General features: G+C 50.6%; 1 protein-coding gene across 1 annotated transcript in view; it reads right to left on the bottom strand.

Moving 5' to 3' along the window:
- The window catches only part of PIK3C3 (phosphatidylinositol 3-kinase catalytic subunit type 3), a 156,039-nt gene that overhangs the window by 82,572 nt on the left and 57,843 nt on the right, over positions 1 to 15,624 (bottom strand). Inside the window, exons 17-21 of the mRNA XM_083155365.1 lie at positions 14,516 to 14,644; positions 11,180 to 11,249; positions 9,191 to 9,255; positions 5,605 to 5,689; positions 3,178 to 3,252 (exon numbers count right to left, since the gene is read on the bottom strand). Of these exons, the coding sequence (XP_083011491.1) occupies positions 3,178 to 3,252; positions 5,605 to 5,689; positions 9,191 to 9,255; positions 11,180 to 11,249; positions 14,516 to 14,644 (424 nt within the window). The remainder of the gene's footprint in view (positions 1 to 3,177; positions 3,253 to 5,604; positions 5,690 to 9,190; positions 9,256 to 11,179; positions 11,250 to 14,515; positions 14,645 to 15,624) is intronic.

Consider the following 15,624-nt stretch of genomic DNA (forward strand, 5'->3'; position numbering starts at 1 on the left):
CCATGGAGGGGGGGGGGGGGGTTTACATGCTTGGAGCCCAAGGGGATAACATGCTCGGTGCCCAAGGGTGATTTAAAAATGCTTATGTCCAGGGTGTGTGTGTGTGTGTGTGTGTGTGTGTCTGCTCATGTAGCTACACCCCCTTTCTGGCACCCACTGTGTGTTGCCTTTGAAGGGTGGTCAGGTGACCGGCTCCTCTAGCGGCAGATGCCGCTGCCTGTTCTATTTTGTGACAGACACAGGGGTAGCCGGCACAAGCAACTGAGTACACATTAGCAGGGTGCGGAGCAGGGTGATCACCTCCCCAGCCTGGCGCCTCCCTGTGTTGCAGGCTCTGCTGAGTGGGTAGCGCACCGGCAAGTGAAAATCTGGATGAAGGCACTCGCAGACCCCCACCATTGGAGACGGGTCCGAATTTTGCACCCTTGTCAAACATTTGTTAAAGAGAAGTGAAAGTTTTCTCCCAAACAATACATAGAGCAGCGACTGGTGATGACACGTATCAGTATGAGTGCCGCATAAAAGTAATCAGCTGCGACACCAGACAGAGGAGATGGCGCATTTCATACACAGAAGCTGGCACATCGTGCGTGACAGTTTATGGAGTGTACAGTTGTAATCTAACATTCCGCACAATGTGATTATCTATCTGCAGATTCAATTTATGGTTCAAAAATGTTGGAGGCAAAACAAGCAATCTAATAAACAAAAGCTCTCTGCACTCGCCGGCACTACGGCAGAGGATATGGTGGATCTGCAGTGCCCTCTGCTGGCTGGCTGCAGTATAACTACTGTGCGGGATCTCTGTTCCACCTAGCAACAAGACTTTGCCTTGTATTTACTACAATAACCCAGTCATCTCCTTGTAGGAAACGCAGAGCAGAGACCCTGCAGATTGTGTTGCGTGCGATTAGTTAAATGAAACGGTAATTGCATTAAAGGGAAGTCTGCAACATGCATGAAATGTATTAACGGGGGACGGAAAAGGAGAATGCGTGCAGGGCTGAGCTGTATATATAAAGTATATTTCTGTATATACCATTGCAGAGGTCTAACGAGCACCCTGACCTGTATCTATCTGCTCACCTGTATGTGCTGTTGGGTCGTGCTAATGAAACATCCAGCTCATCCGGTACATACAGTACAAAATACACTTTATAATTCCCAATTCATGTTTTATTTTATTTTTTATTAAAGAATGTTAATGTTATCCAGCAGAATTGTCATCACATGTTCCGTTCATAACATCCTGCGGCAGGGACAGCATCTTTACACATGAAAGTAATGTGGAAGATCCAGTCCAGGTTTTAGAGCAGCAGCAAGAAAACTGATGTGATTAAGGTCAGGCTGATTAGCAGCACCTGTGGCTTCCTAATAACAGTGTTTCCAGGGCACTCCTGATGGAGGAATAGCTGACCAGGTGATAGGCCTGGGGTGTGGGCTATGGTAGGGATCAGGAGATGCTGTGATTACCTGTATGCTGCCTGCTGTAACTATACTTGCCTATGCTGTGTACCTGGTATGCTGCAATGCTGTTCCCATGCTTGCCTAATGCTGTGACCTGCTCCAGTAATACGAACCATGCTAATTACACACAGAAACCCATCACAGGCTCTGGGGGCGTGTATCAAAGATTGGAGGGAGATAGAGGGACAGATGCATTAAGGAGGTAGATGGACCAAGCCTTGGAGAGTGTTAAAGTATAGAGAGATAACCTACCAACCAATCAGCTCCTGTCATTTTTCAAACACAGCCTGTAAAATAGCAGTTAGGAATGGATTGGATGGTACTTTATCTCTGTCCACTTTATCATTATCCAATGCTTAGGGCAGTGGTTCCCAAACGGTGTGCCTAGGCACCCTGGGGTGCCTCAGGACACTTGCAGGGGTGCCCTGGGTTGGTGGACCAGGATCAATTCATATTATTTATGGTCAATGTAACAGGCAAAACCAGTGCTGGTGGCTGCCAAGCATAATATATGGGGACAAACAGAAGCAGATCCTGTCCCTCACCAGATAACTGTGACATATACACACAATGCACTTCATTTAATATTGGTTTTCTGAATTTCTCAATAAGAAGCATTTGGCCTAGGGGTGCCATGAAAATATTTTTATGCTCTAGGGTGCCGTGATTCAAAAAAGTTTGGGAACCCCTGGCTTAGGGTATCTCCCCCTATGTTTTGGAGAGAGAAAATGGACAGAAATAAATTACCAACCAATCAGCTGCTGAAATCATGCTTGGAAAATGGCAGTTGGGAGCTGACTGGTGGGTACTTCATCGCTCTCCACTTGAAAGCTGGTTACACACTGGAGCGACAGGCATTTGTTACGGCTTAAGGATCATGTTCCTCGGTTGCCAGCGCAATCGCTAGGGCGGATGTGCAGAACAATTATCCTAGCGGCTCTCCCTAGCAACCGCACAATGGCTCGTACACACTGAGCAATGTAGGGGATTTGTCACTCCGAAATGGCAAAATGGCCCGACATCTCTCCAGTGTGTAGCCAGCTTATGATTTGATACATCTCCCCCTGTGAATGAAATAATAGCCGCTGCTCAGGTAGGATCCTGTATACATGGACGTGGCCTTACAGGACTTCCTCAGAGCGGAAGGAATATCATCTGCAGTGTGGGAGAATGGTCGCTTTAAATATACATTAGTAGATATATGACACCGTGGGTTAAATTATCCAAACGCAATAAAAAAGGGTATGGGTCATTGTGTCAACCAATATTAGGTCGACATACATTGCATCGACCACTAAACGTCAACACCTTAAATACCAACACCTTAAATAGACGTGGATGGAAAAACGACACAAGCATTAGGTCGACAATGGCTAGGTCGACAGTCAAAAGTTTTTCATTTTGAATGAAATGCCGACATGGACACTGTTAGCGGTGCACCGTGTCTTCTCGCTTTGCTCAGCTTCCTTCGGGCACACTCTTCTATTCTCCCTCCACGCCCTAATGGATGGTAGGGCATGAAATGTCGACCGAATGCTTGTGTCGACCGGCCATCCATGTCGACCTTAGGCATGTCATCCTTTTTCAGGTGTTGATCTAAGCAATGCCGACCTTCAGTGGTTGATCTTATATTTGTCAAACCAACGACCGTATACCCTTAAAAAAAAAAAAAAAACAGAGGTGCAAACAGAACAGGAAGTGGTTACCGACCTGTTTTGGTTAACAGGAGATTGTCCAGATGTCTGTCTCCGACGCCGAGGATATATGTGATGACGCAGTAGCCTGCTGCGGAGGGAGAATACAGTGTGAGGAGACACGGTGACAAAGCCAGATGAATCACAAGATCCGACGCAACCTCCGTTACATATTTCCTGACAACGGCCATTAACAATGTCCTCTGGCAGCTCGCTGCTTCTCGGAAGGGACAGGTCCATTTATAAAAAGGCTCTCATCCCTCGGACGCTGGACTCACAAGCCTTAATTACAGAGGACCTGGCGTCTGCAGAGGACCTCAGCGGCCATTGCTGCAGACTCAATCCACTTCCCTAAACTCAGCACTTCAGGTCTCCTCCGGGGACATCCAGAGACGTTCACCTGACCATTAATTCAGGCTACAAGATGGCTGCCTACGCCCTACGCTCGCAATGACTGAGTATAACCGAGCAATATATCCTGTATAACATGTTACAGAAAAATATCGAACACTTCGATGATTCATAATTGTTTAAACAGTTGGCATCACAATGTGACGTGGGATTAGGTCTGCAGACGTTGCTGTGAGACTGCCGCCTAGAACTGGAAGGCGCAGCGACAATTTGATTTCTGCCATTAAATCATAATATATCCAGAGATATCACAGCTCAGAAATCTGCCACAAGATGGAACAGATTCTGCACTTAACCCTTAGTCAGGATGCCAGGTTTACAGCCGAAATACTACTGCCACAGTCGTGCCAAACAGCCCGTCTCTGTGCGCCAAATCCCATGTCACAACTTGCGCAACTTTATCAGCCAAATGTGCGTGTTAGTGGCAATGCGACAGAGCTCCTTGAATGCGCTGCAGTAATTACTGTGATATGCTGGCTGTGGTCATTTGGTCTACAGCATGATGTCGACATGGGAAAAGGTCGACATGGGTCTAGGTCGAAAGGTCATTAGTTCGACAGTCATAAGATCGACATGGGTTTTTCACTGTTTATTGTGCCGGCAGGCGGTATTTCATGCCCTACCATCCACTAGGGCGTGGTGGGAGAATAAAATAGGGTACTTGTGTAGTTTCACAGTGCCAGCATGGCGCCGTGCGTCTGAGTCCCCTTGCGGGGCTCGCTTCATTCGCCCACGCTGCGGGCTCGGTGGCTCGCTACGCTATTTAAAATCAACTCCATGCCAACATGGATAGTGGAGGTATGAACTATCCATGTTGGCATGGAGTTAAGTTACTTTGTTTGACATATTTCGTGGCGAGCGTACACCCGGAAGTAGCACGGCGCCATGAAACTACACAAGTACCCAAAATAGTGTGTTGAGCATAGCGAGGCACCGTGCCCGAAGCATTACGAGCGAAGCGAGCCATGCGAGGGGATGCGGTGCACTTTAAACTGTGCCCATGTTGACTGTGTTGACATTCAGGTAAAAAAAACTGTGAAAAACCCCATGTCGACCTTTTGACTGTCTAACCTAGACATTGTCGAACAAATGTCCTGTCGAACGAATGACCCTTTGACCTAGAACCATGTCGACCTTTTCCCATATCGACCTAGACTCATGACATTTTGCCATGTCGACCTACACTCATGTCGACATTTTACCATGTCGACCATCATGCTGCAGATGGGCCTGATGACAGGCTAGTTCATGGGTCCTCAAACTGCGGCCCTCCAGATGTTGTGAAACTACAAATCCCAGCATGCCTTGCCACAGTTTTGCTATAAGGGAGTGTTAAAACTGTGGCAAGGCATGCTGGGATTTGTAGTTTCACAACATCTGGAGGGCCGCAGTTTGAGGACCCATGCTAGTTGAAACCTGTAGCATAGCCAACAAAGTAGAATATTAAATCTATACTAGACATATTGTTAACGTCATGCCCACCGCCCGAGGGAGAGTATTTGTACTATGGACCCAACTTCCATAGGCGTACAAAGGCCCCACACAGTGTGTACCTCCTGCTATAGCGCCCTTTGGTGCTGGTTTGTGGGAAATCCATGTTACTAAGGCCAAACGGTAGTAATGGTCACATGACCAGCAGTACCTAGAAGATGCCGCTGGAGCTGCAGCAGCCACCAGAAGTGACCAATGGGCCAAGTAGGACAAAATGTTGACATTTCCTAACTTTCTACATGTGAATGTCGACATTTATTACCCAATCCGGTCAAAACAACCTTTAATAAAAGATGAATTTTGGACTTAGAACCTGCCGTGAATCAGAAGCTGGTTCCTTCTGTATTCTAAACCACCACAACGCTGCAGGAGGTCTTTCCCCTCAAACTAGATTGCAAGCTCTGTGGTCCAGTTTGTGTCTAGTTATTCCTATGCAGATTATTTTTTTCTGCACCACATGTGATCCCATTGTAGCATAAATCACGGTTTTATAAATTTACATCTTACAAAACTATATAACACTTTGTTATCGAGAACTCACCACAACTTTTCACGTATGTGTCCATCACCTCCGCACTTATCCCGTACGGCCCTTTGTCACTTGGGGAATATTTTCTAAAAAAGTTCTATAAACGTAATAACAGAAGAAAGAACATTTGTGACCACCCAGAAACGCATCATAAAATCGATTACAGAATATTCAATGGGGTTTCGGTCATTGGTCGACTTGGCGAAGCACGACAGGGTCGGAAGTTCGACACAAGCATTAGGTCAACAATGTGAATGTCGACAGTCAAAGTTGACGTCGTGAGTTTTTCACTGCGCTCAGCACTATTATGTTCCCCCACCATGCTGTAGTGGATGGTAGTGTACGACGCACCATATGTCAGCTCACAAAAAAAAAAAGTGAAAAACGCATGTCGACATTTTGACTGCCGACCTTCCCATTGTTGACACAATGCGTGCGTCAACCTTCTGACTATGTCGACTTTAGGCAAGTCAACCTATTTCAGGTGTCAACTTAAGCCCACCTTCTTCAGTGGTCGACCCAATTTATGTCATCCTTAATTGGTTCAACCTAGTGACCGTAACCCATACTCAGGAAGACAATGCACCAGATAAGAGAGACTCCGGAACACGGCGGTTCCTGGCCTCACCACTTCCTGGGAGACAAGGACGGACGGACGGACGGACGGGGGGGTGGGGGGGGGGGGGTGGGTGGGGGCGGGACGGGAACAATGCATCAGATAAGAGAGACTCCGGAACACGGCGGTTCCTGGCCTCACCACTTCCTGGGACATATGGATGGGGGACAATGCAGGAGATAAGAGACTCCGGAACACGGTGGTTCCTGGCCTCACAATTTCCTGGGAGACACGGACGGGGGACAATGCATCTGATAAGAGAGACTCCGGAACACGGCGGTTCCTGGCCTCACCACTTCCTGGGACATATGGATGGGGGACAATGCAGGAGATAAGAGACTCCGGAACACGGTGGTTCCTGGCCTCACAATTTCCTGGGAGACACGGACGGGGGACAATGCATCTGATAAGAGAGACTCCGGAACACGGCGGTTCCTGGCCCAACCACTTCCTGAAAGACAAGGACGGACGGGGGAGACAATGCATCAGGTAAGGGAGACCGCAACACGGCTGTTCCTGGCCTCACCACTGCCTGGGAAACACGGACGGGGGGAACAATGCATCAGATAAGAGACTACGGAATACAGTGGTTCCTGGCCTCACCACTTCCTGAGAGACACGGATGGGGGGGACAATGCATCAGATAAGAGAGACTCCGGAACACGGCGGTTCCTGGCCTCACCACTTCCTGGGAGACACGGACGGGGGGAACAATGCATCAGATAAGAGAGACTCCGGAACACGGCGGTTCCTGGCCTCACCACTTCCTGGGAGACACGGACGGGGGAAACAATGCATCAGATAAGAGAGACTCCGGAACACGGCGGTTCCTGGCCTCACCACTTCCTGGGAGACACGGACGGGGAGAACAATGCATCAGATAAGAGAGACTCTGCAACACGGCGGTTCCTGGCCTCACCACTTCCTGGGAGACACGGACGGGGGACAATGCATCTGATAAGAGAGACTCCGGAACACAGCGGTTCCTGGCCTCACCACTTCCTGGGAGACACGGACGGGGGACAATGCATCTTATAAGAGAGACTCCGGAACACAGTGGTTCCTGGCCTCACCACTGCCTGGGAGACATGGCGGGGGATAATGCATCAGACAAGAGAGACTCCGGAACACGGCGGTTCCTGGCCTCACCACTTCCTGGGACATACGGATGGGGGGACAATGAATCAGATAAGAGAGACTCCGGAACACGGCGGTTCCTGGCCTCACCACTTCCTGGGAGACAAGGACGGACGGGGGGGGGACAATGCATCAGGTAAGAGAGACTCCGCAACACGGCGGTTCCTGGCCTCACCACTTCCTGGGAGACACGGACGGGGGAAACAATGCATCAGATAAGAGAGACTCCGGAACACGGCGGTTCCTGGCCTCACCACTTCCTGGGAGACACGGACGGGGAGAACAATGCATCAGATAAGAGAGACTCTGCAACACGGCGGTTCCTGGCCTCACCACTTCCTGGGAGACACGGACGGGGGACAATGCATCTGATAAGAGAGACTCCGGAACACAGCGGTTCCTGGCCTCACCACTTCCTGGGAGACACGGACGGGGGACAATGCATCTTATAAGAGAGACTCCGGAACACAGTGGTTCCTGGCCTCACCACTGCCTGGGAGACATGGCGGGGGATAATGCATCAGACAAGAGAGACTCCGGAACACGGCGGTTCCTGGCCTCACCACTTCCTGGGACATACGGATGGGGGGACAATGCATCAGATAAGAGAGACTCCGGAACACGGCGGTTCCTGGCCTCACCCACTTCCTGAGAGACACGGACGGGGGGAAAAATGCATCAGATAAGAGAGACTACGGAACACGGCGGTTCCTGGCCTCACCACTGCCTGGGAGACAAGGACGGGGGACAATGCATCAGAGAAGAGAGACTATGGAACACGGTGGTTCCTGGCCTCACCACTGCCTGGGAGACAAGGACGGGGGACAATGCATCAGAGAAGAGAGACTATGGAACACGGTGGTTCCTGGCCTCACCACTTCCTGGGACATACGGATGGGGGGACAATGCATCTGATAAGAGAGACTCCGGAACATGGCGGTTCCTGGCCTCACCACTTCCTGGGACATACGGATGGGGGGACAATGCATCAGATAAGAGAGACTCCGGAACACGGCTGTTCCTGGCCTCACCACTTCCTGGGACATACGGATGGGGGGACAATGCATCAGATAAGAGAGACTACGGAACACGGCGGTTCCTGGCCTCACCACTGCCTGGGAGACACGGATGGGGGGACAATGCATCAGATAAGAGAGACTCCGGAACACGGCTGTTCCTGGCCTCACCACTTCCTGGGACATACGGATGGGGGGACAATGCATCAGATAAGAGAGACTCCGGAACACGGCTGTTCCTGGCCTCACCACTTCCTGGGACATACGGATGGGGGGACAATGCATCAGATAAGAGAGACTCCGGAACACGGCTGTTCCTGGCCTCACCACTTCCTGGGACATACGGATGGGGGGACAATGCATCAGATAAGAGAGACTCCAGAACACGGCTGTTCCTGGCCTCACCACTTCCTGGGACATACGGATGGGGGGACAATGCATCAGATAAGAGAGACTACGGAACACGGCGGTTCCTGGCCTCACCACTGCCTGGGAGACACGGATGGGGGGACAATGCATCAGATAAGAGAGACTCCGGAACACGGCTGTTCCTGGCCTCACCACTTCCTGGGACATACGGATGGGGGGACAATGCATCAGATAAGAGAGACTCCGGAACACGGCTGTTCCTGGCCTCACCACTTCCTGGGACATACGGACGGGGGGACAATGCATCAGATAAGAGAGACTCCGGAACACGGCTGTTCCTGGCCTCACCACTTCCTGGGACATACGGATGGGGGGACAATGCATCAGATAAGAGAGACTCCGGAACACGGCGGTTCCTGGCCTCACCACGTCCTTGGAGACACAGGCGTAGAACGCTTACCTGGATACTTCCTTCTGTGGCCAGAACTTCTGCCACCGGCACAGACTGGATAAACTGCATGAATCCTGCAAGGCAAATTGTACGTCCTGGTGAATATACACAAAGTGACAGCATTTAGCGACTATTTATAATGAAACGTGGAGAGTAGCCGAGTCAGTGACAGTCCCGTTAGTTTCATGTAACTGCGGATATGTGAGTTAGCAGATGACCGTTTCAGAACAAACCAGGGAACAAGCAAGTAGGAGATGATTCTGATTCACTCGTGTTTGCACCGGGAACTGATGTTTTCGCACTGCGCATATTCGCATATGCAGGGCTGCTGTGCGGCACCTTCGTCGACTTGCATAGTCGCCATAGCGCTCACACAGGGGGGGAGGGGGGCATGATGGAGGCTGGCAGGGGGTGTATGCATGCAAACGCACTCAGTTTCCTGTAGGTACCCACAAAAATGGTGAGTGCACTTAGGAAAACACTGGGCGTCCCCATGCAAACGCATGTGGGCACCTGCATTCCGGGGTAGGCAGCTGATGTCACAGGATGTCAGCCTCCCGCCCAGTTCTCTGACTCGGATGCGCAAGTATAGTGTTCGGAGAATGGCAGGGGGGGGGGGGCATTCGCAAGTCCGTCAGGCAGCGTTAGAAGTCTCGCTAAGCAGCAAAGTCAATCAGAATCAACCCCTTTATCCAACATATAGTCTGTTACATTGTCCTAGGAAGCAGCTCTCCAGTGACAGCCGCCAGTGCTGCCTGTTACATTGTCCTAGGAAGCAGCTCTCCAGTGACAGCCGCCAGTGCTGTCTGTTACATTGTCCTAGGAAGCAGCTCTCCAGTGACAGCCGCCAGTGCTGCCTGTTACATTGCCCTAGGAAGCAGCTCTCCAGTGACAGCCGCCAGGGCTGCCTGTTACATTGTCCTAGGAAGCAGCTCTCCAGTGACAGCCGCCAGTGCTGCCTGTTACATTGTCCTAGGAAGCAGCTCTCCAGTGACAGCCGCCAGTGCTGTATGTTACATTGTCCTAGGAAGCAGCTCTCCAGTGACAGCCGCCAGTGCTGTCTGTTACATTGTCCTAGGAAGCAGCTCTCCAGTGACAGCCGCCAGTGCTGTCTGTTACATTGCCCTAGGAAGCAGCTCTCCAGTGACAGCCGCCAGTGCTGCCTGTTACATTGTCCTAGGAAGCAGCTCTCCAGTGACAGCCACCAGTGCTGCCTGTTACATTGTCCTAGGAAGCAGCTCTCCAGTGACAGCCGCCAGTGCTGCCTGTTACATTGCCCTAGGAAGCAGCTCTCCAGTGACAGCCTGTTACATTGTCCTAGGAAGCAGCTCTCCAGTGACAGCCGCCAGTGCTGTCTGTTACATTGTCCTAGGAAGCAGCTCTCCAGTGACAGCCGCCAGTGCTGTCTGTTACATTGTCCTAGGAAGCAGCTCTCCAGTGACAGCCGCCAGTGCTGCCTGTTACATTGCCCTAGGAAGCAGCTCTCCAGTGACAGCCGCCAGTGCTGCCTGTTACATTGTCCTAGGAAGCAGCTCTCCAGTGACAGCCGCCAGTGCTGTGTACTTACAGAGAAAGGCCGGGACAATGGTAAAGATGAATAATATGTTGGGTGTGAGAAGCCGCTTTTACCAGAGGCAACACCGCCCTACAAAAAGGGGTATGGTCTATGGGGTCGGCAGCTAAAAAAGGTCAACAGTGCCAAGGTTGACATGCACAAGGTCAACATGGTTAAAAGGTCGGCCCAAGGAAAAGGTCAGAATGAGTTTTTTATTTTATTTTTGGGCATCAATTTATAACTTGTACCCCCAATTAGTGTATCGCCCCCTTGCTCCGCTGTGCTTGGGATAGATTAGATTAAATGTTGTCTGACCACTGTCATGTACAACCTTCGTTGACCAATAGTGATCGGCCTATTGTCTGATGACCTTGTTGTTGTTGTTACCCTACAGTCCCGATACCAGGGGTACCATGCATTCAGGGGACAGTGTAAATATTTACCGTGTTTCGTGCTGGTCGCCAACACCTTGTAAGGGGTCAACTTCAGATCGAGATTTTCCTTCCGTAACAGCTGTAAAACAAAGAGCGGTGGTCACTTATGTCACTGGCTGGGGATTGGCTGATATTACGGATTGGGAATATTCAGTAACAAAAGGGTTCAACCGCAGAGTCGCCCATGTACTGTAAGGAAGTCATGACACTGCAATAACTAGGGACTAGGGAGACACTGTGCAGATACAACGACACCATGGGGGAGGGAAGCACAATGACACTGTGCAGATACAGTGACACCATGGGGGAGGGAAGGACAATGACACTGTGGAGGTGGGAGGTACAGTGACACCATGGGGGAGGGAAGGACAATGACACTGTGCATATACAGTGACACCATGGGGGAGGGAAGGACAATGACACTGTGCAGATACAGTGACACCATGGGGGAGGGAAGGACAATGACACTGCAATAACTAGGGACTAGAGAGACACTGTGCAGATACAGTGACACCATGGGGGAGGGAAGGACAATGACACTGTGAAGATACAGTGACACCATGGGGGAGGGAAGGACAATGACACTGTGGAGGTGGGAGGTACAGTGACACCATGGGGGAGGGAAGCACAATGACACTGTGCAGATACAGTTACACCATGGGGGAGGGAAGGACACTGGGGAGGTGGGAGGTAGAAATACACTGTGGAGGTAGGAGGTACAGTGATATTACAGAAGAAGGTACAATGACAGCATTGATATACAGTAGGTGGTACAGGGACAACTGTATGGGGATGCAGTGACAGTGGGGGTAGGAGGTACAGTGACATATTGCAGGTAGAGTGATCATAGAAGAAGGAGGTACAGCCCAATGTTACATAGTTACATAGTAGGTAAGGCTGAAAAAAGACTTGCGTCCATCTAGTTCAACCTGGGATGTTTATAAAAGATTGACAGATTATATTACTCATATGTACCCATTGGATGTTCTTAACCAACAAGTGTTTGTCCAACCTTATTTTGAACGTATTTAATGTGTCTGCCGACACCACCTCTCCAGGAAGAGAGTTCCAAAGCTTGACTGCTCTGTAATGTGTGTCCCTACCGAACCCGAATGCTGGATTATGGTGACTACTGTATTTCTGCACCGCACAGAAATAAATATCCCCGTGTGTAATAGAAACACGTTCCAATGATGGCAATGATGCAGTGAGGCCTTGGCCATGTATTATACCTACAGTGTGAATGGAAATGCTGCACTCTGACACTGCCCAGTGCTCCGCATACACCACGCAACACAGTGCTCCGCATACACCAGGCAGCACTGACACTGCACAGAGCTCAGCATACATCACTGACACTGCACAGAGCTCAGCATACATCAAACAGCACTGACACTGCACAGAGCTCAGCATACATCACACAGCACTGACACTGCACAGAGCTCAGCATACATCACTGACACTGCACAGAGCTCAGCATACATCACACAGCACTGACACTGCACAGAGCTCAGCATACATCAAACAGCACTGACACTGCACAGAGCTCAGCATACATCAAACAGCACTGACACTGCACAGAGCTCTGCATACATCACACAGCACTGACACTGCACAGTGCTTTGCATACACCACGCAGCACAGTGCTCCGCATACACCACGCAGCACTGACACTGCACAGAGCTCAGCATACACCATGCAGCACTGACACTGCACAGAGCTCAGCATACATCAAACAGCACTGACACTGCACAGAGCTCCGCATACATCGCACAGCACTGACACTGCACAGTGCTCCGCATACACCACGCTGCACAGTGCTCCGCACATACCATATGGCACTGACACTGCACAGAGCTCCGCATACACCACTGGGCACTGAAACTGCAGTGATCCTCATTCACCAAGCAGCACTGACACTGCACAGTGCTCTGCATACATCACACAACACTGACAGAACACATAGTAGGTTGGTGCAGGGAATTAGTCCGTAAATGAAACAAACAGGTCAGTTTCGTCATGTGCCCACAGCACAGGGGGGTAAAGACAGGTCAGTTCTGTCATGTGCCCACAGCACAGGGGGGTAAAGACAGGTCAGTTCTGTCATGTGCCCACAGCACAGGGGGGTACAGGCAGGTCAGTTCTAGCATGTGTCCACAGCACAGGGGGGAAAAGACAGGTCAGTTCCGTCATGTGCCCACAGCACAGGGGGGGTACAGACAGGTCAGTTCTGTCATGTGTCCACAGCACAGGGGGGGGGGGGGTACAGACAGGTCAGTTCTGTCATGTGCCCACAGCACATGGGGTACAGACAGATCAGTTCTGGCATGTGTTCACAGCACAGGGGGGTACAGACAGATCAGTTCCGTCACGTGCCCACAGCACAGGGGGGTACAGACAGGTCAGTTCCGTCACGTGCCCACAGCACAGGGGGGTACAGACAGGTCAGTTCCGTCACGTGCCCACAGCACAGGGGGGTACAGACAGGTCAGTTCTGTCACGTGCCCACAGCACAGGGGAGTACAGACAGGTCAGTTCTAGCATGTGCCCACAGCACAGGGGGGTACAGACAGGTCAGTTCCGTCACGTGCCTACAGCACAGGGGGGTACAGACAGGTCAGTTCTGTCACGTGCCCACAGCACAGGGGAGTACAGACAGGTCAGTTCTAGCATGTGCCCACAGCACAGGGGAGTACAGACAGGTCAGTTCTAGCATGTGCCCACAGCACAGGGGAGTACAGACAGGTCAGTTCTAGCATGTGCCCACAGCACAGGGGAGTACAGACAGGTCAGTTCTAGCATGTGCCCACAGCACAGGGGAGTACAGACAGGTCAGTTCTGTCATGTGCCCACCGCACAGGGGAGTACAGACAGGACAGTTCCGTCACATGCCCACAGCACAGGGGAGTACAGACAGGTCAGTTCTGTCACGTGCCCACAGCACAGGGGAGTACAGACAGGACAGTTCCGTCACATGCCCACAGCACAGGGGAGTACAGACAGGTCAGTTCTGTCACGTGCCCACCGCACAGGGGAGTACAGACAGGTCAGTTCTAGCATGTGCCCACAGCACAGGGGGGTACAGACAGGTCAGTTCTAGCATGTGCCCACAGCACAGGGGGGTACAGACAGGTCAGTTCTAGCATGTGCCCACCGCACAGGGGAGTACAGACAGGTCAGTTCCGTCACGTGCCGCCTACAGCTGTGTGAGAGCAGACTGTGAGCTTTATATTACGCTCAGGTGCGACACTTCCATAAATGCCCCTCAGTGCGATTATCTGTATGTATTATAAGGGGAACATTGCCCCATGGCGTACCAGGCAGACGTATGAAATGTTCCCTCACCTTGTCCATCAGTGAGATGATCTGCAGGATGAGCTGGTCCTGACGCAGGTCATCCCCATTCTTGAATATCACCGGGTATTTTCCTCCATCTTCCGTTTTGAAGTATAACTTTGCTGGCATAAGGGCGCTCTGCCGAGGAGAAACGCGCGGGTTACAATGCGAGGATCGCTCATGTACAGCCTGGGCCGTATTCACACTGTGCGCTGCTGCGCCTGAACCGGAGACTGTGCTTCCAGCATGGTTATACCAATAGCCCATACACAGTCACACAATACAGGAGACGCTGCTCTACGAACAGATCCACACGTTCTATGACCAGCAAATAACGGTCATGTGGACCAGTTGTGCGCATTCAGGCCCAACACACAAATCCCCGTAGGACGAAAGGATTGTAGGGGCCCCAGCACAACCAACTCACAGGGGCCCCTACAAATAAAGTTGGCTGGAGATGTTATTATAAAGTATAAGTGTGCAAATGCTCAGTGTTACACGCACTGCAGTGTCCACAGTTCACTTTAACCCTTTCAGTGCCAACTTTGCGGTGAGAGATCCTCAAAATATCCACTACAAATACCAGCGCAGCTCACAGCGACTGGAATTTCAGTATAAATCCAAATACAGCCAAGGCAACTCATCAGAGCTTAGTAAAATACTGCCCCCAAAATAAGAGCAGTTGCTATAAGCGGCGCCGGCATTTTTAGCGGATATTTTGAGGACCTCTCACAGCAATGCTGTCAATCAAAGGGTTGAACCCTTTGAGGGGCAAGTCAATTTGTCAAACTAGGTGTGAAAATTGCCAAGCAAACCTTTGTATCCATCATTATGACCGGTAATGTCATCTTATATAGGAAATATAATCTTTTTTTACACAATATTTTTTATTTGAATTTATATAACAAATGTGAGCGGCGCTGGCATTATTAGCAGATATTTTGTACATCTCTCACAGAGCTGTTGGCCCCCAAAGGGTTTCATAAAAAGGCTTGCTTGGCAATTTTTACACCTATTTTGACAAATTCCCTTGTTTAAGCCATTATACCTCCCACATTGGTGATGTAGCGACTGCGGGGCTGATAGCATTCGGGATTTCAATATCTGTCTCCTGAATG

This window comes from Crinia signifera, chromosome 1 (genome assembly GCF_055691185.1).
Source record: "Crinia signifera chromosome 1, ASM5569118v1, whole genome shotgun sequence".
NCBI lineage: Eukaryota > Metazoa > Chordata > Amphibia > Anura > Myobatrachidae > Crinia > Crinia signifera.